General features: G+C 37.7%; 1 protein-coding gene across 1 annotated transcript in view; it reads right to left on the reverse strand.

Annotated features, from left to right (window-relative positions):
* The window catches only part of SYNE1 (spectrin repeat containing nuclear envelope protein 1), a 391,665-nt gene that overhangs the window by 298,374 nt on the left and 65,432 nt on the right, over positions 1 to 27,859 (reverse strand). The window contains exons 25-34 of the mRNA XM_021716025.1: positions 26,400 to 26,567; positions 25,457 to 25,597; positions 20,547 to 20,707; positions 18,083 to 18,233; positions 14,357 to 14,584; positions 13,885 to 13,983; positions 11,601 to 11,788; positions 11,086 to 11,209; positions 8,246 to 8,412; positions 127 to 280 (exon numbers count right to left, since the gene is read on the reverse strand). Of these exons, the coding sequence (XP_021571700.1) occupies positions 127 to 280; positions 8,246 to 8,412; positions 11,086 to 11,209; positions 11,601 to 11,788; positions 13,885 to 13,983; positions 14,357 to 14,584; positions 18,083 to 18,233; positions 20,547 to 20,707; positions 25,457 to 25,597; positions 26,400 to 26,567 (1,581 nt within the window). The remainder of the gene's footprint in view (positions 1 to 126; positions 281 to 8,245; positions 8,413 to 11,085; positions 11,210 to 11,600; positions 11,789 to 13,884; positions 13,984 to 14,356; positions 14,585 to 18,082; positions 18,234 to 20,546; positions 20,708 to 25,456; positions 25,598 to 26,399; positions 26,568 to 27,859) is intronic.

Here is a 27,859-nt window from a genome sequence, read left to right on the forward strand (position 1 = left end):
TCATGTGAATAAAAAGTTTAATTGCTGCCATGGTTTTTAAAATTTTTCAATGTTGCATCCTTTTGTAAATCAAGAACTCTCTTCTATGAATAAATTCTTCCTTAGTCTTAAAACAATGCAATTTACCTTGTGCCTTGTGAGTGCCACTTGATGATCCATTATGCTAATCTCAGAAGTTGTTTGTAATTCACTGAGAAACCGCCTAATCCAGACAGAAAAGGAGAGGAGCATCTCATCAAATTGCTGGTGCTCAGCAACCACAGACTGAAGAAAATTAATCCTACGTAGAGAGATATATTAAAGTTAAAATGTCCCATAAGTGAACAGAAAAGGTTAATACACATTTTGGGAAATGAGCTTACCCAAGGACAAAGTAATGTTGTCATACACAGAGAAGTCAGATCTCTTGATGTTTTCTACTCCTAAATCCTGTTTTTCTCACAGTTTTCTCCATCTTGGTTAGCCTTGTTACCATCTATCTTGATGGTCCTACAAGGCACTCTTCAACCCTCCCTGTGTTTACCAGCACATGCTATCTATGTATATCCTGTCAGTAGAATGTGTTCCAAAATTGTATGAGATCTCTAAAATTCTTAGTATATGTAATTAGTAATAATTATGATTACAATGTTAAATTTGTTGTATGTCACAGAAATAACCAAGTTTCCATGTTAAAATTGTGACTTTAATCATGGCTATTCTAAGACTTTTGTCATCCACCGACAATTATTGTTTTACTTTGAATCTTCTCAAAAAGAACGTTTATTTTGTTTGGTTTTTTTGTTTGTTTGTTTTGAGTCAGAGTCTCACTCTGTTTCCCAGGCCAGAATGCAGTGGGCACAATCACTGCTCACTTCAGTCTTAACCACCTGGGTTCAGGCCATCCTTCCATCTCACCCTCTCACATAGCTGGTACTACAGGTACACACCACTATGCCTGGCTAATTTTTTGATTTTTTTGTATAGATAGGTCTCACAGTATTCCCCAGGCTAGTCTCAAACTGTTAGGCTCAAGCAATTATCCAGCCTTGGTTTCCCAAAGTGCTGGGGTTATAGGTGTGAGCTGCTGTACTTGACCTTATAAAGAAGTTTCTAATTAGCTACAGTCCAAAATTGGTTTTCTCTCTCTTTTTTTTTTTTTTTGAGTTGGAGTCTTACTCTGTCGCCCAGACTGGAGTGCAGTGGCTGCTCCAGGCCACCGCAGCCTCGACCTGCTGGGCTCCGGCGATCCTTCTGCCTCAGCCTTCCGAGTAGCCGGAACTGTAGGTGCTTGCTACCACGCCCGGCTAATTTTTGATTTATTGTAGAGATGAGGTCTCGCTGCCCAGGCGGGTCTCGAACCCGGGGGCTCAGGCAATCCACTCACCTCAGCCTCCCAAAGGCGCGGGATTACAGGCTGAGCCACCGAGCCCGGCGATTTTCTCTTTAATGAAATTCACTGAAAGGACTCTTACAAGTACTCTAAAATACAAATTTCTTATAGCTTTAGAGACCATACCATTGGACTAAGGAAACACTTTCAGGACTGTAATTAGAAAGCTGATATATTCTTGAGGACTGCTAACCCAACATGAAGCACAACAAGAGTTAATTGCATGGGATTGAGCTAATAGAGAACTAAAACAATTTTTAATGACATTTTGTTTGAAACATTGCTGATTGTTTTTATGTTTTGTTTTCTAGTCAAGAAAATATATTTTTCTTCTGAGTCATTTTGACTTTACAACTGATAAAGTATATTTTTGTGATCAAAATTTGAAGTATATTTCTTCCTTTTATCTGATTTCTTCAGTATTCGTAAATTATTTGTGAATATTCTTTTTTTTTTTTTTAAGTTGGAATCTCACTCTGTCGCCCAGACTGGAGTGCAGTGGCCGCTCCCGGCCACCGCAGCCTCGACCTGCTGGGCTCTGGCCATCCTTCCGCCCCAGCCTTCCAAGTAGCCGGAATTACAGGCATGCGCTACCACGCCCGGCTGATTTTTTTGATTTATTGTAAAGATGAGGTCTCGCTGCCCAGGCGGGTCTCGGACACGCAGGTTCAGGCAATCCACTCACCTCAGCCTCCCAAAGGCGCGGGATTACAGGCTGACCCACCGAGCCCAGTTTGTGAATATTCTTAATTTATGGCAAGGTAGTTATATGCATAAGTTCAATAAGAATGTTTTCATTTGTAAAATTGTGGACAATGGTTATATTACCAGACTGACTGGAATGGGCTATTTTCAGATATGATAAGACTGCTTTGAGGAATTGAGGTTGGCTTTATAGAGCTGATTTTTAAAAAAAGGCCCTTGGAAAAACTAGCCTGGTACCTTGTCTATGTAGTTTCTTTTTTTTTTTTTTGAGTCAGAGTCTTGCTCTGTCACCCAGGCTGCAGTACCCTGGCATGCTCATAACTGCCACAGCTTCAACCTGCTGGGCTCAGGCGATCCAGTCAAGTAGCTGGAATCACATGAATGTGCCTCCATGCCTGGCTAATTTTTTATTTATTTATAGTAGAGATGAGGTCTTGCTATGTTGCTCAGGCTGGTCTCGATCCCCTGAGCTCGGGCAATCCTCTCACCTCCACTTCCCAAAGTGCTGGGATTACAAGTATGAGCCACCCACGCCCAGTTGCAGTTCCTTTATAAAGTTCCTGACCTATGGTAACTAAAGAATGTCACTTTCTGACAGTCCCAGGAATCTCAAGTTATATTGGCACCTTAAGAATAGAGTAATTCACCCAGTTCATACCGGTGTCTGCAGGCACAAATAAATATCCTTGACTTGGCTAACCTCAAGAGGCTTTTGAAAGTCTGATCTGAGATTCTCAATGAAGAAAGTTCTAGCAATGTCAATTTTAAAATAGTCTATATGTCTAATCACTATTCTTCCTACACTTTACGCAAATAATTAGGCCAGCTATAATAAGGCTAAAAGTTATTTTGCAAGTAAATTTGTCTTTTGTAGACATGAGAGACTGAAGAGAGAAAAAATATGTTTAAAAAACAACTATAGTATGCCTGCTTTTAGATACTTTATTCATTGTTTTTGAGTTTGTATCATTTGCCTGAAGTTTGGATTGAATTCTGAACTCTTTTCTGGCTATATGTTTCCATGCTATGTTTCAAATTTTCATTCCTTTTTTTCTGACTTAAAATTGTTTTTTTTCTTAAAGCCCCACAAACTAAAACTAAACAACAAACTTCAGTAGAAGTAACAACTTACATATAAATAACCTAAGTGCCTGCTGATATATGGACTTCTCAGAAAGTTCATTTGACCACATTTGAATTACAATACAGGGAAATCTGTCAGATTGCCACTGCAATGTGAGGATGCTTCAGAGATTCTAGAGAAACTAATGTGTATACTCCTTTAGACATTAAACTTTGTTTTTCCTCTGTTTCTATATAAAAAGCCTCTTGTTAAAGATCTGTGGCTGGGCACGGTGGCTCAAGCCTGTAATCCCAGAACTTTGGGAGGCCAAGGTGAGAGGATTGCCTGAGCCCAGGGATTCGAGACCAGTCTGGGCAACTTGGTGAGACCTCGTCTCTACAATATATCAAAAAATTAGCTGAGTGTGGGAGCGGGTGCCTGTAGTTCTGGCTACTTGGAAGGCTGAGACCAAAGGATTGCCTGAGCCTGGCTGGCCAATGCTGGTGTGACTATGAGCGTGCCACTGCACGCTAGAATGGGCAACAAAGTGAGATTCTAACTAAAAAAAAAAAATCTGTTTACTTGCATCATATATAAAGGCCTAGCCTATCTGCAATGCCACCTCCTAGAATGGGACTCAGCTGATAGTCTCAGGATATGGGACAATATACTTAGTTTTTTCTTCTGTTTATCCTTTTTTTTCCTGCTCTATTTCTATCAAACAATCTTTAACCCAAATCTCTCCAAAGCTATCAGCTTGGCTTTTAATATGTGAAACTCTTTTTTTTTAACGTTGTAGTCTCACTCTGTTGCTGAGCCCGAAGTGCAGTGGCACGCTTCCGACCGCCACAGCCTCGACCTGCTGGGCTCTGGTGATCCTTCTGCCTCAGCCTTATAAGTAGCTGGAACTACAGGCACGCGCTACCACGCCCGGCTAATTTTTGATTTACTGTAGAGGTCTCGCCAAGTTGCCCGAGTGGGTGTCGAACTCATGGGCTCAGGCAATCCACTCACCACCACCTCCCAAAGTGCTGGGATTACAGGTTGAGCCACGAGCCCGGCTGAAACTTTTTAAAAGTTTCAACAGGGGCGCTGAAGGAAACCAACATTTCTACCCCGAAATATATTTCTTTCTGTCTTTCTTTCTTTTTTTTTTGAAAGTAGAATTTATTGAGCGGACAGAAAAGCTCCCACAGTGGGAGGGGTCCTGAAGGGTTTGCCCTCTGTTTTTGAGTAGGAGTCTCTGTCGCCCAGGCTGGAGTGCAGTGGCCCGCTCACAGCCACTGCAGCCTCGACCTGCTGGGCTCAGGCAATCCTTCCATCTCAGCCTTCTAAGTAGCTGGAACTACAGGCACGTGCCACCATGTCCAACTAGTTTTTTGATTTATTGTAGAGATGAGGTCTCGCCAAGTTGCCCGGGCTGGTCTTGAACTCGTGGGCTCAGGCAATCCTCTCACCTCAGCCTCCCAAAGTGCTGGGTCTATAGGCGTGAGGCACTGTGCCCGGCATTGAAATATATTTCTTTCCGGTTCGAGACCCGCCTGGGCAACTTGGCAAAACCTCATCTCTAAAATAAATAAAAAATTAGCCGGGTGTGGTAGCGTGTGCCTGTAGTTCCAGCTACTTGAAAGGCTGAGGCGGAAGGATCGCAGGAGCCCAGCAGGCAAAGTTGCGATGTCCAGAAGCGGCCACTGCACTCCAGTCTGGGCGACAGAGTGAGACTACAACTCAAAAAAAAAAAAAAGAAGAAATATATTTCTTTGACATATTCTGAAGCAACGCTTCAAAACTGTCTTTTGTAGGGGAAACTCACATCTGTAGAACTGTAGAGAATCTGCATTAATGCAGCCAGCCCTTCCATTCTCTAGATCTATAAAAGATGAACTGAGATTCTTAAAAGATCTGAAATGGATCTGAAATTTACAATCTATTTTCTCTGAGCTGCTACCTGTGAGGTATCATCGACATAACAAGACCACATTTGCTAGACAAGCCTCTTTCTTTCTCCCTCTCATATTCTATCTTGCTCCTAAAACCTGTTTTTGGCCATTCTCTGAGCCCACAGTCTTTCTGTGGCCTCAAGATGGTTTATGTACTTCTGTACCTCATTGGTGGTTTCGGTCTTCATTCTGAAGGCTCCAGTGTATACACTTTAAATGCCTTTTATTCTTTTAATCTCCTTCATGTCACTGGTGTTAGAGCCTCTAGGTAGCCAAGGACCTTGGCCCCTACAAACCTCACCACATTATAAATTGATTCTATACTTTTCTCTCCATTTCCACTATCACCATCCCAGTCTAAATCTCTTCCTCTCTTGCCTGACTTCCAACAGCTTCCTAATTGGCTTTCTTGCTTCTACCTTTGCCTCCCTACAAAGTAAACAATAGCCAGAAATGATTTCATGTGATCAGAGCATTCCCTGACGTACTTGCACACTGGGGTAGTTTCCTGTCGCAATGGGAAGGCAAAACCCCCAAACTCCTTACTGTGGTCTGCAAGGGATCCTATCTAATTCTCTGGCTTCATCTACACAGCAGTGGCCCACATTGCCACTGACCTTGCTGTTTCCTAATATCCCAGCTCATTACTGCCTTAGAGTCTTTGCCATTTTTGCTTCTTCTGCCTGACTGTTCTACCCCCACAGCATCCTGGATCAGCTGCCTGCATAGTACTCAGATCTTAATCAGATGTCATCTCATCAGAGGGGACTTTTTGACCAACCAGTCTAAAGATGTGTCACCCTGCAGTCCCTGCCATGTTACTCTATCATACTGTCTTTACAATTCTGCACGTCATCTGAAACTGTCTTGTTCATTCACTTGTTTAATTACATATTTATTTCTCCTAGCCCCTTCTTCCTGCACTAACACACCATGAGAGCAAGGGCTGTGCCTGCCTTGCTTAGTACAATATCTCTAGCATCTACAAAAGTGCCTGGAATATGGTCAGGGATCAATCAATGCTTGTATAACAGATGAATTAGTTGATTAATAATAGGTGATTGGAGGTCAGAATCCAAAAGTGGTACTGAAAATAATACTTTACCTGAATATTAATATTTATATCCAAAGTTCAATCTTTAAATCAGCTTTCGTGTTTTTATCTTTACAAAATCTTCTATGCATTATCCTTATGTGCATAAACTATATTTTGAATGCTTCACACATTTATATCACTTTAAAAGACCTTTATGAGGCCAGGCTCAGTGGCTCAGCCTGTAATCCCAGCACTTTGAAAGGCCGAGGTGAGAGGATTGCCTGAGCCCATGGGTTCGGGACCCACCTGGGCAACTTGGTGAGACCTTGTCTCTACAATAAATAAAAAATTAGCCAGGCATGGTAGCGCACGCCTGTAGTTCCAGCTACTGGGAAGGCTGAGGCGGAGGGAATGCCGGAGCTCAGCAGGTCAAGGTTGCTGTGGTTGTGAGTGTGCCACTACACTCCAGTCTGGGTGACGGAGTGAGACTCAAACTAAAAAAAAAAGATTATTAAAAAAAATAAATAAAATAAAATATAAGAGTTTTATGTTCCTTCTGAGGGATAGAAGAAGGGCAGATACTACTCTGTTTTATATAAAATTGCTCATCTTTCAAGAGTTGGCATCAAATCCTTCTGTAAACCTTTCCTGAACCCATTCAAATGTCCTTTTCTTGTTCCTGTAATACTCTGTGCTCACTTCTCTCATTGGTTGTCTTGTTATCTCACTAATCTGTAAATTACTTGAGGTCAGGTTTTGTTTATTTTTCTGGCTCCAGTATCTAGTATATTATCTTGCACTCAGCAGGCACTCAATAAGCATTTGTTGAATGATTGAATAAATGAATAAATAAATAATGGAATAAATACAACCTCCATGAAAGTAGAGAATGGAACTCTGTTTACTGTTGCTATGGCCAGGTCATAGAAGAGTGCTCTACTCACTGCAGAAACTCAATAAATATTTGCTACTGAATGAATTTCTCTTTCATTTATTTATTTATTTTTGAGTTGTCGTCTCACTCCATTGCTCAGGCTGGAGTGCAGTGGCACGCTCTCGGCCATCCCAGCATTGACCCAGCATTGACCTGAGGCAATCCTTCCGCCTCAGCCTTCCAAGTAATCAGAACTACAGGCATGCACTACCATGCCCAGTTAATTTTTTATTTATTGTAGAGACAAGGTCTCACCAAGTTGCCTGGGTTGGTCTCGAACCCGTGAGCTCAGGCAATCCACTCACCTCAGCCTCCCCAAAGTGCTGGGATTACAGGCTGAACCATCAAGCCCAACTGAAAGAATTTTTCATATGGCCAGAAAGGTTAAAATATCATCCAAAATCACATAGGTAATCAACACCAATTTTAAGAAAAAATTTGCTTTCTAGTATATCAGAAAGGTATAGATACCAATTGTTAATCATCTAGTTAATTAAAATTTAATCAATTTTGCCTCCATTTAATTAAATAATTTCTTTTGTTCTCTTTAAATATCTATATTAAAATGAAATGGAGCAGCATATGTATACAAAATGTTTCTGGTTAAGAATATCATGTGAGTGTTCTCACTCATATAATGGACCTTGAACATCCAATGTAATACTATAAGAAAATGACTGACGGTACTGGGATACTATGGGGGGGAGGGGGATGGGATTAACAGTAGCAAATATCTGTCTGGGGATGGGGAAACACCTCTTATCAACAGGGTGCCTGAATGAAACGTAATTGTACACCTAACCCTTAACTGTACCCCACAAGACCATAATAAAAAATATTGATTAAAAAAAAAAAGAATATCATGTGAGGTAAAATTTTAGATACGATTTTTCTCCTGTACGCAAATAGCTTAGGCAATAAGTAAAACAAACATTAGCAACCCTACTCCCTTTAGCTTATTTCAGCTGGTTTAATAATTTGCCCTGGTTTAAGGCTAACATTGTGAACCAGGGTTCATCAGAAATGTTTATTTTTTAGGACCTTGATTTTAAAAATGACAACATTTTTTTCACTTCTGTAATTATCCTCTAAATAGTTGAGCTAAATAAAAATAAACAAAACTATGCTTTCTTAATTTGTATGCTCACCATTTAAAAACAAATGGATAACATTAGAAGATTACTTGAGAACCAACCTTTTGCTAATTATCTGTGGTAAATCTCTCCATCTCTCGTCCAACTGCTCCAAATGTAGTTTCATCATTTTCACATCATCTCTGGAGGCTACTGAGAATAGTGATTCCTTCAATTGCAAAAGGTTGCTGTAAATTGAGGACTGGGACACGACTTCATTTTGCAGTGCCTGAGAAAACCAACACATTACAGAGTTCATTCCAACATTATTGAACAGGAAGAACCATGAGACACAGATGGTTGTCTGAAGGATTTGCATTCCTGCAAAACGGAAGTCAATTTGGCCAGTCTGGAGAGTTTCTATTACTTGATTTAGAAATAAATCCACTTAAAATTTAGTACTATTTTTTTTTTTTTGAGTCATAGTTTCATTCTGTCACCAAGGCCGGAGTAGCTGTGGCATAGTCATAGCCACTGAAGGCCTCCACTTGATGGGCTCAAGTGATCCTTCCACCTCAGCCTTCCAAGTAGCTGGGACTACAGGTTTGTGCAACCACACCCAGCTAAGTTTTTTAATTGATTGTAGAAACAAGGTCTCACCATGTTGCCCAGTCTGGTCTCAAACCCCTGGGCTCAGGCAATCCTCTTGTCTTGGCATCCCAAAGTGTTGGGATTATAAGCATGAATCACCACACCAGCATCATTTAAAACAATTTTTAAAATGCTACAGAAGCCTAAGTTTTCTGGAGTCTGTGTTATATTAAGGTAGACAAATTTAGGAGCTGTAGAATTTCTTTCAAGACGAAGAAACTGAGTAGGTAAAGAGAATCAAAGAACAACTATTGCTGGAGAGAAACAATGCATAACTAACCAACAAAGATGCGATTCTAAGTACCTGGAACATGGTCTCCCTCTCTGTTTAGAGACTATATTTGGCAAAACTGGAGAACTTAAAGACTCCTCATTTGACTTTCAAGTAACAGAACTACTTATTTGTTTACATTTAATCAGGCAATGAATCTCTTAGGTGTTGTGAGGTGAGGTGCATAAACAATAAGAAATAAGATATCAAGACTCAGCTGGGCTTGGTGGCTCAGCCTGTAATCCCGCGCTTTGGGAGGGTGAGGTGAGTGGATTGCCTGAGCCCGCGGGTTCGAGACCTGCCTGGGCAACTTGGCGAGACCTCACGTCTACAATAAATCAAAAATCAGCCGAGCGTGGTACCGCGAGCCTGTAATTCCGGCTACTCGGAAGGCTGAGGCGGAAGGATCGCCGGAGCCCAGCAGCTCAAGGCTGCAGTGGCCGGGAGCGGCCACTGCACTCCAGTCTGGGTGACAGAGTGAGACTCCAACGCAAAAAAAAAAAAAAGAAAAAGATATCAGCACTCCTATAGATAGGTAACAATAATAAAGGGTGTTAAGTAGGATACTTATAGCATGGCAGATAGTAGTTGCTTGTCAAAATGATTTCTTTCTCATCCTAGAGAAGCCATATGTCTGATGGAAACAAAAGTGCTAAAAGGATGGGAGGAGTGAGTACACAGCAGAATTGAGACTTATGCTGGGTACAAAGTAAAGAAGCAGCACAGGATACAAGGCCAAAAGGTGGCGAATGCACAAGTCAGTGGTGGCAAGGCAGCCTGGCTGACATAGTGTCTGAATGAGGAAGTATCAGAGGCTGGCATCCTCTCCTGGTGCTCTAGTTCATATAGTGCTTAGCTTCTACAGAGAGACACAGCGATACAGGTTTACATTCTCAGATAGCCTTGTGTCATCCATAAGGACAGGTGTTTTGAGTCCCTACATGTGTTTGAAAGAAGATAAGAACCAGATTGTGGACTCAGAATTCCCCTTTACTCTCCGGGTATGAAACAGTCACTTCAGGTTTTTGAGAAAGAACTTTTCAGAAGATTAATGCAGGCGTCAGTGTCTAATAAAACAGAAAGACAGGAGAGCCTGGAGAATGAATTACCCTCAAAGTCAAGGAAGGAGAATATTTGAAGATGGGGCAATAGATTTAGATGCTACAAACACCTTAGGTGTAGTTTTTAGGGAAAAGATTGTAAAAGGTGAATGAACGTAGCTTCCTCTTAAGCTTATTATAAATGGTGATGGGAGAAAGTTGGCGTATAGATCTGTAATACATAAATCTCTTTTGAGAAGCAATTTTGACTGTTGAATTTTTCTGTCATAAACAGCATCATTCAAAGCAAGCTGTTACTCTCCAGAAATTAGTAGCACTGTCTGTAGCTTCAATTATACTTAAAGATTTTTTTAAATTTTAGTTTAAAAAGTTGACTTCTTTAAGGATGTATTAAGCTAATATTCTTTGTCTTTCTACCTATCATTTACATTTGTGCTCATTGATTTTTTTCTTCATCTTTCTTGGAAATCATCATTACTCCAACTTATTTCTACATATTACTTCTCTTGGTTTTTCATCATTACTCAACTTGTTTCTATATATTACTTCTCTTGGTTTTTTTTTTTAAGATACCTTTTATTACCCAAATTTATGTAAATACAGAAGTAGAGAGATGATACTGTCAACTTCAAAAATTATTAACTGGTAGTCAATCTCAGTTCATGTATATTTCTACCCACTCTTGCCTCAACTCCCTTTCCAGATTATTTTTATTTAAATGACAGACATTATACCACAGAATTTTCTAACACATCATAAAAACTGATCATCACAATGTTCTTTTCATTGTTAGTTATTCTGCCTTTTAGGTCATGGAAGCTTTCTTTTTTTTCAGAATAACTTGATGTCCAATGATCTTCAGAAATATCAAGCAATAAGTGGGATAGGGGTTTATTTATTTATTTATTATTTCATGTTTTTTAAAAATAATGAAACCATCACCAAGAACATTTTATTTTTCTTCCTTCCTTGAACTTGCCTGTATTAACTGAAGTTCACCTTCCACTTTGACTCTGTCTGCAGAAGTGTCCATCTCTGGGGAACTGGCTATTACTTCACACCGTTCTAACCAGGTCAAAAAGGATGACACTTCTTTCTCTAACCTAAGAGAAGCAGGGAAACAAAACAAATTCATTTAAAATCATCATGCTAGAAGACTAAACCTTTCTGAAGTTTGAGGGTCCAAAATGAACCATTACAGATAATACAGTGTTGGTTATCTCAGGCTTAGATGGAAAGTACAAACATTATTCCTTTTGTTTCGTGTGTGCACTAACACACATGTTTATATTGGGTAATATATAAGGCTACATAGACATACTCTCCACTCTCAGGAATCTTCATCTTATTACGAAGATCAAGATCTTCTTATTGTTGACACATGGGTTCATGTAGCTTAACTCTGGGATGATTAATCCCATCACTTAAAGAACAGCTAATCCAGAATTTCCTATTTAATAGTGGCAGTGGTTTTAGAAAAAAAATGCTACTCACCTCTGCCAGTGGGCCAGCAGCTTCTCCAGTGCAGTCTGTCTCTCCTTAGCCCTAGTTAGCATCCCCTTGTATTGCTGCTGTACAGATGCAGCTTCCTGAACACAGGTGTCTCTGTTCACGACCTTCCGGGCACTGGTTGAGCAGGCAGTGACTGTGCTGCTCAGAGATTCCAGGGCCTGGTAGAGATCCTAAGGAGGGTACAAAAGGCACGCAATGAAAGCACAGAAGCCAATGAGACCTATGTTTTCCTTCAAGATCCATCACTGTAAGCACCCCCCAGTCATGATAAACAGCAAAGGTACAAAGATGGGTACAAATGTACAGTTTGATAGGAGAACTAAGATCTAGTGTTTGATAGATCAATAGGGTGACTATAGTTTACAATTACTGGTTGTGTATTTCAAAATAGCTAGAAGATAATAATTTGAATGTTTTTTGCTAAAAAACAGACAATTGTTTAAGGTGATGGATATCCCAATTACACTGATTTGACTTTTACGAATTATATGAATGTATTAAAGTATCACATGTACCCCTCAAAAATAAATAAAAGCAAACACCATTTTAAAAACTAGTCTGTGCCTATGGTTTGCAATAAGACATAGTAAAAATCAGAAGAAAGTTGCTTCAAAAATATAGAAATCAAAAGTGAGAATGAAGAGACTTCCCCAAATAAGACTGTGCTGCTATTTATCTGAATAATTCCAACTTCTCTCTAACAATTTAGAGAATTTGTGAAAATTGTTATTCATTTTATACTAAATACATGAGTACTTAAAAACCCTAATCCTAACTTACAAAACCCACATGTAACATACTAAAATCTCTATTAAAATACATTGAAAGAATTATGGCTGAAATAGCTGCTATCAGGTAATAATGATAATAAAAACAATGTGTCTCAGAAACTGACAGGAACTGTATTAAGTTTATTACATATATTAACTTGTTTAATTGCCATAAGGACACTGAGAAATAATGTTCTTTCATTATCTCCATTTTACAGATTAGAAAATCATGACACAGAAACACAACTGCTTTAGGACAACTAAAAATTAAAAAATAGAATAGTATCCTCCCTGATACACCATTATTAACTAAGCTTTCTATTCAAATAATTTTATCCCATTGAGTTCTACTTTTCCTTATTTTTATAAAGGAATTACACAAATGACACAAAAATGTATTCTCACTAAAAATATTTAAACAATATAAATTCCACTCCTCTTTCCAGATGTGCCTTTGTCAGTTTGCTTGCTTTCTATCATGACTGTCCCTTTCTTTGCACTTATATACATATACACCCACAATTGTATGTAGTAGGAAAAATATCTGTACTTTATTAATGAATGTGTGATAGTATTTCTTTGTGCAAAATTCTTTCCCTTTACTCCTTCCCCACAATTCTGCCAGAGCCATTGTTTGTGGCTTTGCAGAAGATTCACAATGTTCACAATGATCAGTTCAGAGGCCAGACCCAAAAAGCCATTTGTTGAAAACAGGTCAATGAGCACATACTTTTTTGCACATCTGAGTGTAGGAGGTTAAAATCAGAAGTCCCCTATGCAGATTTTTTCCTTGTACTTTTTGTTTTATATTTAAATTTTATATTTATCTATAAATATTTTTCCTTGCATAGTTATTTTTTTATAATGCTGGCAAGAGGAAATAGGGTTTATGAAAGCTATAATCTAAAAATGTTACATGTTCTAATTAAAAAGAGAAATATATTTGAAATGAATACTCCTTTAATATACATTTTAATGAAAATGTATTTGCATACTTATGTTTCTTATATAAAGTGCATATGTTAGACCTATCGTTGGATCTATAAAATCCCTCAACCAATGTAAACACTTTTCCAATTTCAATTCTCATAAAAATATTTAAAGTTTTCTTTTCAAGTAGAAATTATTTGTTTGTTTGTTTATTTATTTATTGACTTGGAGTCTCACTCCGTCGCCCAGGCTGGAGTGCCATGGCACACTCACGGTCACTCCAGCGTCAACCTGCTGGGCTCTGGCAATCCTTCCACCTCAGCCTTCCCAGTAGCCAGACCTACAGGTACACACCAAGTGTGATCACTTGGGTAATTTTTGATCTATTGTAGAGATGAGGTCTTATCAAGTTGCCCAGGCTGGTCTTGAACTTGGGGGCTCAGGCAATCCACTCGTCTCAGCCTCCCAAAGTGCTGGGATTACAGGCTGAGTCACTGAGTCCAGCCTCAAGTAGAAATTATTAAAATTTTAAGTTAATAAATAGAAATGTTGAAGCATACTCTTACCATATGTTCTTGAAGAACTTTATATGTTTCTGTAGCAGAAGAACATATTTTAATTGGATCAGCAAGTTTATCTTCAAATTCAGACACAGATTGTTGGATCTAAAACAATAAAACATGTAGATAATGTAAAAAAATATACATCCAGGCAAAAAAGGTAATAAGAAAACAACATACTTATCTTTTATGGATAACTTTTAATGTAATGATAAAATGTATTTTTTAAAAGTCTAAAAGAAAAATCCCATTATTTGAAAAGAAAATAATTGCCTTAATGACTATCTGAAGCCAGTGTATAACATTATTATATTCCATCAGAAAAAGTATTGTATAAATAATTACAAATTTACTCATCACTGACAACTTGGCAGGTGATTTGCAAACTTTTTTTGAGTCTATTCTTTGTGAAGTATTTGCATTTCCCTATAAGTACAATGTGAAATATGTAACTTAACCATGCATGTCCAATCCTTACTTTTCTAAGATTCTCTTCAAACTTTTGCTGCTGAGATAAATGTCCCAGAATTGTTGCTTCCAGACTCTGTGCGTGCTCTCGAAGTTCTTCCCAGTATCTTCGTATTTGTGTCAACTTGGCTTTGATCCTAGCAGATTCTCCAGTGGTAACAAATTGAGCAAAAGACTGAGCTTCTTCTTCTAATCCTGCGACGCTGCTGATCTTACTTTCTATTTCCTGAATTGTGACCTAATATTTCAAACAAGAAAAATGACAATGTAGACTGAGCAAGCTTGCCTTTCTGAAGTGATATAATTATCTACAGAGAGAGAAAATCAGGGAAATTTTTTTAACTGACATTTCAACAGACTTGGATGGTTAGAGCGCAGTTTTGAAGAAACACCATGTCTTTGGGGAGGATAAGTGTGCAGACAATGTCTGCAAAATACAAAGTGATGGGGGTTGTGCTTGCTGGGTAGATAATAGAGAGAAGTAGCTACTCCTGCTTGCAGTGAAGTAAGCAAGGAGATATCCCTGAACTCTTACAGTATCTCTAAAGGTACAAATAATGATCTGCTTACACCATGAGTCAATCATTTGAATCAACTTAGTCTGGGGAAGCATTGTGTTTCAGTACCTTATCGGAATGCTAATACTGACATTCACCTATTTTTTTAGAATGTAGTTGAGTATTTTACCTACTTCACTAAACTAAAAGGTTTTTGGATTTCACTCTTGCCTAAAACTAGTTTGTTTTCAAAATTATCATCTAATCTTTATGCCAGTGGTTTCCAAATCTAGAATGCATTAGAATCATCTGGCTTCCATTTTCTGAGCTTCAGACTAAGTAAATCTAAGGTGGGGCTCAAGAATTTTCACTTCTGACAAATTCCCAAGTGATGTGACAAATTCCCAGTGGGACTTCCACTGCTGTGTTCATTAACTGTGTACCTTACACTTAAAAGTCTACATACTATAATTTGGGGCAGGAAGGCATTTTATATGTTAGCCAACATCTGAAAAACACTAACTACTAAGAATGTGTGAATGTTTGTGACCATGTGCATGTGTTGAGTGTTTCTCATTAATATAAAAGTGTGTTTATGCTTCATAAAAATTATTTCTCTGAGAAAAGCCCAAATCATTCCATCAAAATAATGTCAAAAATTCAGATAAATCTCAGTTTCAAATAATTTAAAAGGAAACTACTGTTACCCTAGACAAAATAAATTTGTGGCTTCTGTCTAGATGAGACAACATAGTCAGATATAACTTCTGTCTAGTTGAGACAACCAGAAACAACTTATGTCAGATTGAATGTTAGGTGTGTCACTTATGTATTTTTATTTTTCATATGTATGGTTGTAGTGGTATATCTAGTAAATGTTTGTTTTTTGAGCAATAATGTAGTCTTTCTTCATTTTGCTGTTTTTAAAGATTCTTTTAGAAAAATTACTCATAATTTCAACATATATAGAGTGTATACTGTACACTAATAATTATTCTAGGTGTTTGCATTATCTGTGAAATAATCATAGCTAAGAGCAGAGTTCTTAGTTCTTAGGGTAATACTTGTCATTGACAAACTCATAAATTGAAATCATACAATAATGGTTTTGGATTGTGGGGAAAAATTTTATCCAAGAGAAGAATATAGAAGATGAACCCAGCATATGTACTTATTATTTATCAATTAGAAATAAGAAATCAAGGTTGAGTATGGTGACTTACACCTGTAATTCCAGTACTTTGGGAGGCTGAGGCAAAAGGATTGCTTGAGCCCAGGAGTTTGAGACCAGCCTGGGTAACATAGCAAGACCTTGTCTCTACACAAATTGAAAAATTAGCTGGGCATGGTGGCATGCACCTGTAGTCCCAGCTACTTGGGAGGCTAAGGCAGGACCATCACCAGATGGTCAAGGCTGTAGTGACCCATGATCATGCCACTGTCCTCCAGTCTGAGTGACAGAGTGAGACCACTGAATTACACACAAGTACACAAAAAGAATTCAGTCATTTGGAATAGCATGTCATGGTGAACAAAAATGGACTTAGAATATTTATCTTCCAATAGAGCAAATGTTTCACTGGTTTTAATCCTAAATTCTTTTTAAAGTGTAAACACTATGATGAGCATTACCATATTTTTAATATTTCCTATAATGTGGTCTTTTGTTTGGAAATAGAATTTGGACTTATTGGACCAGTTTCTACAGGAGAGCATATTCAACTCTATCTTTGCTATTTCTAGCAAACATCTTTTTCTGATACTCATATTCATTTAACATAATTTTAGATAGTTTTCAAAATGCCATACAGAACATGCTAAAATGTATTTCTAGTCTGATAGCATGAAAATCCACAATTGAATATTTATATATTTAAAAACAAAACATGTAATCATTTTTTCTAAAGAATAACAATGAGATGACATTGAATCACTGATATATTTCAGAAGACCTGGAATAAAGGTTAAAATAATAGTAAATAAATTATACAAAGGATACATATGTTGAAGAGTATACGCTCATTTTTGAAAGGGGACTTTTTGAGACAAAACTATTTAAATGTGTCCTTTTTTTCTTGGAATTTAGTGAAAATAACTAAATGGCAACTTTTAGAATAGTTTTAAAATTAAAACTATTTCATGAGTATTCTTTAATGACTTGACAACCATTTTTCCTGGTACACCACAGAAGACATGGCAGACTGTGTATATCATACTCCGCGGAGCCTTGACTGTGACAGATGTATGGCAAGCAAGGATGATGTACCACAGATGACCCTAGCTGGGCAACGTTGCACCCTCCTACCTTGCACATGGTAATAACTTGCTCTAAGTCATAGTGTGAAATGTTCCCTCACCTTGGCATTTATTTCACCCTCCTACCTTGCACATGGTAGTAACTTGCTCTAAGTCATAGTGTGAAATGTTCCCTCACCTTGGTATTTAGTAAAATAATGAAATGGCAGAGGGTTTTCCCATTCAAAAAAAAAGTAATGAAATGGCAGAGGGTTTTCCTATTCAAAAAAAAATGAGCTGAGATAGAAACAGACGTGGCTGGATTTTGAAAATGTGTGGTGTAAAATTGTAAAAAAAGAAAGAGAGATAAACACTCCGGGATTATTCTTTAAGCCTCTTTTTTCTTAAACTGTGTGAACTGAGTGACCAATAACAACTGTCAATGCACATGGTTATTTTAGAGCTGGGAGAGCTAACGAATCAGAGCATCTCTGTCCATGTCTAAGGTTGTACATGAAAACATTAGAGCAACTGGGTTTGAATGCTTCACCTAAAGAAAGTCATTTTTCAAAATCCTTCATGTGGTTGGGGAGGTAAATAATACTAATACTGGAGCTAGACATCTGGAATGGCCCTTATCAAGTAGAGTTGTAGAGGATGAATACATTTCAAGTTGTATAACTAAATCAGCAGAACGTTCCATTAAGGTTAATTCAAAATCAAGGAAAAGAATAATGTAACCATAAAAATATTTTAATGATATTGCACACAATATTGACTTCGAATGCACAAGTCAGACAATATTAATACATAATTCCATCTGTAAAGTGTTGCCCAGTATCAATCAAGACCTCTTAGCTTGGCAATTTGCATAAACTTAATTTTAATAGAGTCACATTGCAATAAAAGGCTTGTCCTGGGACCACACAGCATTTGATGAGATATAAGAAAGGAGTTTTTAAAAACTAGACATGGATTATAAATATAATGTGTGAGCAGGTCACCTTAATTTGGCTGATTTGCATGTCCATGGCAGATGACGAAGTTTCCAAGGCATTAAGTTCTTTTTCTTTCTTAGTTATCCAGACGGACAGAGTCTCAAAATTACTGCCAAAATGATCCCATTTGGTTTTCACCATTTCCATGGTTTTAATACTAAAATTAACCAAATTAAGTAAATAAAGTGCAGTATTTTAATGGAGAACAACAATACATTTTCCTTTAAATCACCAGGTGAAAAGATAGTGAAGACATTTGTGACCATTTCAGAATTGAAACAATTTGAGTTGAATAAAAAGTGTACATCTGATCTGAGTAAGTTTGTCAGGCCCCACGTTTTCCTATGTCCTCTGAGAATGAACATTTAACAAGGCAGTGTATATATTATGTTATGAATAGACCTCAACTTTGACCAAAATGCTGCTTGGCCCAAAGGGGTTTGAATCCAGTGACAATCTAATTAAACTCTGTGTGTAGCCAGTAGCTGCCAGGACTTATTTTAATAAACGATGCTAGAAGAGAATTCAGTGTACACAACTTTTGGATAGTTCTATTTTTTTTTTTTTTTTTTTGAGTTGGAATCTCACTCTGTCACCCAGGCTGGAGTGCAGTGGCACACTCATGGCCACTGCAACCTCGACCTACTGGGCTCAGATGATCCTTCCGCCTCAGCCTTCCAAGTAGCTGGTACTATAGTCACGTGCCACCATGCCCGGGTAATTTTTTGATTTATTGTAGAGATGAGGTCTTGCCAAATTGCCCAGGCTGGTCTTGAACTTGTGGGCTCAAGGAAACCTCTCACCTCAGCTTCCCAAAGTGCTGGGATTATAGATGTGAGTCACTGAGCCCGGCCTTAATAGTTCTATTTTTATGAACACTTTCTTCTTGCTCTTAAAGGAGAGACACTACCGTGATGGTTTTACTGAAAGACCTTTGTGAAATGCATCTTTATCAATCAAGATAGAGCTTATGACTTTAATCCTACGCTGTGAGGCAGAAATTGTTTCTGTCCTTAGAGCAAAGTCTACGATTTATAATCTATAGGAGTTTCAGCTATTTTCTTAGATGTCTTATGGTCCCAATTCCAAAAGACTTCCAAAAACTCTTGTGCGTGAAGCACCCTAACGGCTTTTAGACAATTGAAGCTTTATTTGTAACAAATCTAGTGAACACAATTTCAACCTTAGATTCCCAGTTTGCATTAGCTATGCATATATAACCAGGTGAATATGGCTTTCAGTTTAGAAAAAGACTAAGAAACTAATAGTATATCATTGAACTGATAAGTTCTCGGGTTAAAAAAAAAATGAATGTCCCTGTTTACCAAAAGGCACTTGAAGACATCAAGAAAAATACAATGGCATCATTGATTGTCAAATTAAATAGTATTGCCATTTCAAATTTATACCCTTGGTGTGCCTAAGGCTCTCAGCAGTACAGGTAATGCAAGCTATGTCACATAGCAAATTTTAAAATGAAATAAATATTCAAATGGATGTTCTTAACAGAAGTAACTTCCTTTCTAACAAACTCTATGTTGTACTATTTCCATAACTTGATGGAAAGTATTTAATATAAAGTCCTCAAAGTTTCAAGTAATAATTTGTTTTAAATAAAATGCTTATCAAATTTTAAAGTTTAGGCAAATGTACAATGTTAATTTCAAGGTGCTGGTATTAAAAACAAAATTTACATTTTAAAATCCATCTTAGAAAGGATGTCCTATTTCTTAAGAATATGCTGTTATGTGTCATTAATTTGCCACTAAATAACCTTAAAAATAGAAATGTTTACCAATAATATTTTGAGGAGTATTGGTCATATCCTCAGATGTTTATTCCCCTCAAACTCTTTTGGATATATTGTATAAATAACAGGATATAAATAGGCCAAACTGTTATTTCTTTTTTTTTTTTTCAGATAAGCAACACTAAATGTTTACAAATAAAATAGGTTTTGAAGTTTATTTCTGGAAATAGGCATATCAAGTGATAATTTGAATACTGAGGCACTGTAACCAATCTCCATGAACTTCTTCAAGATGGAGGCATTTGGTCTATGTGATGTGTATTTAGGCCTAGAATCTACATTAACAAAATATTTCCCCTTTCCTCTAACTGGTGACAACAGAATAACATAGTAAAAAAATTATTCTAAATATTGGTTCTTTTTAAAGATTCACTCTACAATGTGCAAAGGCCACGGAATTGAATAGATATGGCTTTCTAATTAATGTAATCAGCCTAAGATGCAAAAACCACATCCTTGTCTACTTTTTGGCTCTGTTATAGCTATTGGTTTCTGTATTGGTGATACTTTCTTTTGAATTGTGAATTGCTTTCTCAAAACATGCTGAAATACACAGACACTTTGAGATTTTCAAAAGAATGTTTTTGAATACAAGATGCAGGAAAGACTGTATTAAACTTTATCTCAGAGAAGAAAGTTTAGCACTTGTCAATCACATACTCTTCTTCAAGCGTGTCTTCTAATTTTTTGACTTGCTCTTTGATTGACTTGGCCTGCTGTTGAAGCAGTTGCTTATTTTTGGGACCAAGTGGTATGTCTGAAGCTTCTTTTACGAGGTTCTCAGCCTGGACTGCAATATTTTCTGTTCGTTTAGAAAACTCCTAGAAAAAAGATATTGTAGTTGTTAAGGAGGCATTTTAAATTATTTAACTCTACCCGCAAATTGTATATAATCGTCTACCCCAGAATAGATGGGTGAATAGATGAATGGATCTTATATAGTTTTCAATAATAAAACAGACTCATTCCCACATGGCAGAAATAGACACTTTGCTAAAATTTTTCATTTTCCATACATACACAACTAGCTATCCATCTTCATAATTATTCAACAATTTTCACAAAAAAATGCTTTCTCCATTTTTTCTGGTTTTGGTTTGTTGTTTATTTTTTTTCTATATTATAATAATTAACATACCCACAAAAGTGTTAATTTATTACAGGCTAGTTCATAACAGAATCAATTGTGATTGATTTTTCAATCAAATAGATAACAGATTTCTAAGTCAATGAATACAAATCTCTTAAAATTTAATTTGATATCTTAGTCAAAACAGAGTATCAGTAATCTTGACTATAAGGAAACATTTTGTTAACTAGTTCCCTGAAAAGAGATATAATCTGATTTTAACTTTGCTAAATCTTATTTATTACATATACAAAGACATGATAGAAAAAAAGATTTAAATTTTGAACCAGTCAAACCTAGGCTAGAATCCTGTATCTGCTAATCATTAATTGTTATACTTCGACAAATTCCTTTTCATCCTCTTTCATATAAAATGCAGGTGGTCACGCTTTCCTTAGAAGAGTACTATTAACATTTCATTAGTAATTTCTTTTTTAAGTGCCTAACACTCTGGCAGACACCAATTACTGGTTTTTTTAAAATGTACCTCACATAATATTGAGGAAAAAATGGCTTATTTAGTCCATACACCGATTTTCAATATGACCGAACTACTTTAATTGAAAAGTTGATTTATTATGTATAAGACTGGTCAACTTTAGATTTATCTTAATTTTTTCAGGTAGATATATTGGATATTAAATTAGAAAAAGTAAACCCAGTGATAACCTTGAATGAAGAAAATTAACTAAGTGTCTTATTTCTTCTCATGTAAGAGAATCTCACAGGTTTAAATTTTGATCATCAACTCCTTCTCCTAAATAGATTATGCAGAAACTCAATATAAATATTTTTCAAAAGTCAACTTTTCTCTCAGTGCATCTCCCAGAATTAGTACATAATGCCATGTAAGATAGAGTTACTACATCATATGCTGTATTTTCATGTCTGAAAGACTTAATGTCCTCATTGAAATATCAATATTACTTCAGAGGAGTATCCTGCAACTTGGGAGAATAAAAATGAGTAAGTACAGATTTGGGGGTATAGAGATTTATAGTATTCTAAAATATAACAGTTGCCAATGTCACAAATTAAATTCTGTGGTTAAAAGCATTCACTATTACTATGAGCAAACTGCTATTCAATTGTGAGGAGTGTGAATCATAGCGTGGTGTCTTAGAATCCCATGAACAGAAGCAGAAGTGTAAAATAAAGTGATAAAATATAAAATAAAGTGTATTTTTTTTCTACTAGTGATTCTCAGAACCCAGGAAAAAGTATGGAGAAAGTAACGTTTGAAAATGTTTATCTACATTCCATTTCAGAGCCTTTTATATGAGCTATGTATGAGGAAAGCACAATGCTAAGAAATCCAAAGAGCAGAATGATGTTCATAAAAACAAAATCAAACAGAAATAGAATAACATTGTAAAGCCTTATCTCTAAGCCCTAAAAAGACAATTCAGTGGTAGCAACATATTTCAGAATTGACTGGCATCAGATTGATCTAGAGTTGAAGTCAGGCTCTGTCCTTCATTAGCTGGATGACCTTGAGCTACATAATTCTCTGAATTTTCATTTCCTCATAAATAAAGCCATGCCTTTTCGTGAAGATTAAACATGATAATTGCCATGAACACCCTATCTTACACTGGCACACAGAGGGCATTTAAATCCCTTAGTGCAAGCACTCAAGGGCTGTCAACTGAAGTAAAGGTTGTTATAGCAATGCAAAGTGAGCAAAGAAGTAGAGGTGAACAATTATTTTAGATTACATGTATTTGTGTGGAATGTACACAGGCAATTAGTGAAGTAGCTCAGTTTTTGAATTAAGATATATAGTGGCTAAGGGTGAGGGTTTTGGACCAAGACCTTTTAGGTTTGATTCCCAATCTCACCACTTAATAATTCAAGATCTTGGACAAGTTCATTACCAACTTTGTTCTCATTTATACAATTGGATGAACAATGATACCTATTTCTTAGGATTGCTTTGAGAATTAAATAAGATGATAGACATCAAGTGATTAGACCAGCATACAGTACATAGTCAATAAATGTTAGCTATCATTATTATTATTAGAGTCAAAGTCTCACTCTGTCACCTAGGCTGGAGTGCAGTGGCACTTTCACAACTACTGTAATCTCAGCCTGCTGGGCCCAGGTGATCCTTCCACCTCAGCCCTCCAAGCTGGAACTATATGTACATGCCACCATGCCCGGTGAATTTTTTTGTTTATTGTAGAGTCGAGGTCTCCACAAGTTGCCCAGGCGGGAATGGAAACTCTGGGCTCAGGTAATCCTCTCGCCTCTGTCTCCCAAAGTGTTGGGATTACAGGCATGAGCCACTATGGTCAGCTAGCTCATATTATTAAATCAATTCCAAAATATGGAAGATCGTGGGCTAAAGAGAATTTTGATAAGAAGACTCAAAAGGTTACATTTGATTCATCTACAGGCAGTTACAGATCCAGAGGGATTAGTATAAATCAAGTGACAGGGTGTCAGAAACCCTGGATAGGACCTAGACAAAAACACATATGAAAATTAACACTATAAATTTATGTCTTTGCAATTAGAAAAGACATCTGAAATACTTTAAAACATAAAACAATTAAAATTAAAAAGTATAATATTGTTCTACTGAAGTGGCTGATAAAAATCATATGGAATTAAAAGTGTGTGGCCTTATAACACTTCAAACTCCTCGAGAAGTTTATTAGAGAAACAGAAAATTAGTGGTAGTAGGGAAAGAGAAGCCTTTTACTGGTAAAGAAACAGAACTACAGGGGTTGACTTGTTGAAGGCTGGGGAAGGGTTGGTGCAAGGCTCTGCTTTCTTCTAGGTTGGCTTACCCAGTTCTATATGAATCAGTCTTTCCATAAACTGAAACTCCTCTAAATGCTTTCTACCAATGTGTTGGTCTGCTCTGAGTGTCCAAGGTGTTTGAGCTTCCAGGGTTGAGCTCATCAAGTGCTAAATACTATCTCTTTGAGGCCCTCCTGGAGTCCTAAACCCACTATGTCCCAAACTGAGTAGACCACCTTTCTCCATTAACAGCTACTCCTTCAAGTTCCCTATATTACTCCCGTTGTCACTGTCAAGCTCAAAACTTTGGGTAACATCTTCTTTTCCTTCACTCTATTTGGTTAGTTGCCCTATCTTCATGTGCACTCCACATTTTTGCATCTGTCCTCATGCATCAACTGCCACGGTCACCACCCTAATTTATGCCCATATTAAGTCCTATAAACAGTAACTTTCTGATTGGATCTCATGACCCCGGTCTTTCACCCTTTCAGTCAATTCATCTCTTGGCCCAAAGCCTGTAATCGCAGTGCTTTGGAAGGCCAAGGAGAGAGGGGATCATTTGAGGTCAGAAATTTGAGACCAGCCTGATCAACAGAGCAAGACCTTCTCTCTACCAAAAATAGTAATAATAAAAATTAGCCAGTTATTCTGGTACACATCTGTTGTATGAGCTACTCAGGAGGCTGAGGACAGAGGATTGCTTGAGTCCAGGATTTCAAGACTGCAGTGAGCTATGATCACATGCCTATACTCTAGTCTGGTTAACAGAACAAGACTCTGTCTCAATACATACATACATAAAATAAAATAAAATAAAATAAAATAAAATAAAATAAAATAAAATAAAATAAAATAAAAACTCATCTCCCCAAAGCACAGCTCTGGTTGTATGACTTTCTTCTTTAAAAACATTTACCAGGCTGGGTGTGGTGGCTCAAGTCTATAATCCCAGCACTTTGTGAGGTCGAGGCGAGAGGGTTGCCTGAGCCTGCAGGTTCAAGACCAACCTGGGCAACATGGTGAGACCTCGTCTCTATAATAAATCAAAAAATTATCCGGGCGTAGTAGTGCATGCCTGTAGTTCCAGTTACCTGGAAGACAGAGGCGGAAGGATCACCTGAGCCCAGCAGGTCGAGGCTGCGGGGGCCGTGAGCGTGCCACTGCACTCTAGCATGGGTGACAGAGTGAGATCCTAACTCAAAAAAAAATTTTTTTTTTTACCAGCTCTGACTCTTCAAGACTCTTTGCAATGTAGCCCAACTCTTCTTCAGAAATTGGTTTCCTGTTATTCTATTTTACTACACAGAATCCCATTTCAAGCACTTTTATACCTTATATCATTCTACCTTCCAGGAGTGTCTGTTTTCTGCTCTAAACTCCACTTTTCTAAATTTTACCTGCTCTTCAAGTTTCAGTTAAAAAAAATCATTGCCTCCGGATTTTAAAAAATCTGCACATCTATTAGGAAACCAATTATTTGTCACTTCACAAAAGCTTTATCTTAGTTCTTAATGTTTAAATCCTACTTATGATTTCATTGTCCGGTGTGTTGAGAGTAGATCATCAAGAAACAGTAAGTATTGATTAAAGCAGCACAAATTAAAAGTAATAATGGAGGAAAAATAGTTTGGTTTTTTTTTTCCCTGAACACTGGGTACCAAGAAACTACATGGTCATATTAATATACCTTTGTCTGTTCCAATTCTGAAGATAAACTTTCCAAACTACTAAAACTCAAGAAGCGTTCATGGCTGGAACCTGTTTGAAAAAGGTATCTGACTACTGTTTCTTTGTTTGTTTCAAATCGCTCCCATTTTCTTAACGTGACCTGAATTTGAAAAAAATAAACAACATATCAGGTTATAAATGGCCAGGGTGTGTCACAACATATCGCCACATTTTCATTCATTTGCTAAACTGTGAACTTCAACTTCCAGTGAACTCTTAGTTCAAATTTCACACAGTTACACTGAATAAAGATGATTCTAATATCGCTATAAGAATTCTTTTTCTCAATCTCAAAGTCTTCATCCGAAAGGAGAGGACACATGGACTAGATTTCTGAATTCTTTATCAGTTTTCATGTCCTAGAAACCTAAAAATTTTACATAAATGCAGATAAGCGACAAAGAAAAAAATAGCCTCCCAACCTCAAAAAAGAAAGGAAGCAAAAGAGAAGGAAGGGCAGAAGGGAGAAAAAGGATCAGGTGGCAAAAACCCAAAAGCTTTTTAAAAGGTAATGTGTCAACATCCCAGTAAAGCATAAAGATGGCATAGATTTGTGGATGCAGGACTTCCTGGAAAAGTGAAATAATATAATCAAATGTCTGGATTCATGCAAGCATGGATTCCATCCCAGTTTCATTATTAATCGGTGCGGTGTGACATGGAGCCGGTCTTCAAACTCTTTCTTCCTGAACATACATCCACACCTTGCAAAACGTGCTAATTACAATACCCACCTGTAGGGCTGATGTGATGATTAAAAGATAATTCACATAGAGTATCTAACACAGTGCTGGAGCAGCAGAGGCAGTAGCAGACGTTGGCTCCCCTGGTGCTAAGAGGCATAACGGAATGTCAGCGCAGCCCGGCCTCTACCTGAAGGGTCTCCGACCTCCGGCTCCTACCTGGATGCGGCGCTCCTGCCTCTCTCGGCTGCGCTCCAGGCTGTCCAAGGTGCTCTCCAGCTTCTGCAGCTCCTCTTGGCCTCCGTGCAGCCCACCTTCTCCCTGCTGAGCCTGCGCAATTTGCTGCTGTACATCTCGTTTTTTTGCTGAGATCCGCTTTGTCTTTTGCTGGAGGCATTGGTTCGACAGAAGGGTATACATTTTACTCTCTCAAAAGCTAAGTCGGGACAGAGATGCCCACACCTCACAGAAGTACAGAAAGGTAGGCTGTCATGCAACATGGGACCAAAATGGATTTGAAAGCTCAGATGAATAGCTAAAACGGCAATAGGAACTCTATATTAGTCAAAGATGGACATTATTTATAAATAGTGAACAATTTTTTTTTTTTTTTTTTTTTGAGTTGGAGTCTCACTCTGTCAACTAGACTGGAGTGCAGTGGCCGGTCCCGGCCACCGCAGCCTCGACCTGCTGGGCTCCGGCGATCCTTCCGCCTCAGCCTTCCGAGTAGCCGGAACTACAGGCCCGCGCTACCACGCCCGGCTGATTTTTTGATTTATTGTAGAGATGAGGTCTCGCCAAGTTGCCCAGGCGGGTCTTAAACCCGCGGGCTCAGGAACAGTGTACAATTTTAATGGTACACAACATAAATAAATTGGCTTTAGTGTCTTAATTGTGTGCAGATGTGGAGAACGTTTAGCATTCTGTGCAAGCTTCAAAAAGAATCTGTCAAACGATTAAGTTGACATGAGTTGTTTTTTTTTTTAATTTGGAATCTCACTCTATCGCCCAGACTGGAGTTCAGTGGCCGCTCCCGGCCACTGCAGCCTCGATCTGCTGGGCTCCGGCGATCCTTCCGCCTCAGCCTTCCAAGTAGCTGGAACTACAGGCGCGTGCTACCACACCCAGCTAGTTTTTTGATTTATTGTAGAGATGAGGTCTCACCAAGTTGCCCAGGCAGGTCTCGAACCCGTGGACTCAGGCAATCCACTCAACTCAGCCTCCCAAGGCGCAGGATTACAGCCTGAGCCACCGAGCCCGGCTGACATGATTCTTAAATAAGTATTTTTTGCACCAAAATACAAAGCCTCAACTCCACTTTTTAAAGATAATCTATGCTGCAAACAATGCTAACCTTAAGAGATTTATTTCCTGGGTGTATTCAGAATGGTTAGTCTGTGGAGATATTTGGGGAAAAGTTGTGTTTTAAATTATTATTGAAATATAATCTTCAAACAAAATGATACACAAATCAAGTGTACAGTTTATAAATTTTCAAAAAGTAAATGTACCCATATAGTCAAATACCTGGTCCAAGAAATATGAGAATAATTTTAAAATATTAATATAAATATCTACGATCTTGTATTTCTCTGACTTAAAGTCAATGGAAACCCAAACAACAATTTTACAATCATGGAAAACAATGTAGCACTAAACATTATTTTTTTGTAATTAGC

Source organism: Carlito syrichta, unplaced genomic scaffold (genome assembly GCF_000164805.1).
Source record: "Carlito syrichta isolate Samal-C Ts95f unplaced genomic scaffold, Tarsius_syrichta-2.0.1 Scaffold308114, whole genome shotgun sequence".
Classification (NCBI taxonomy): domain Eukaryota; kingdom Metazoa; phylum Chordata; class Mammalia; order Primates; family Tarsiidae; genus Carlito; species Carlito syrichta.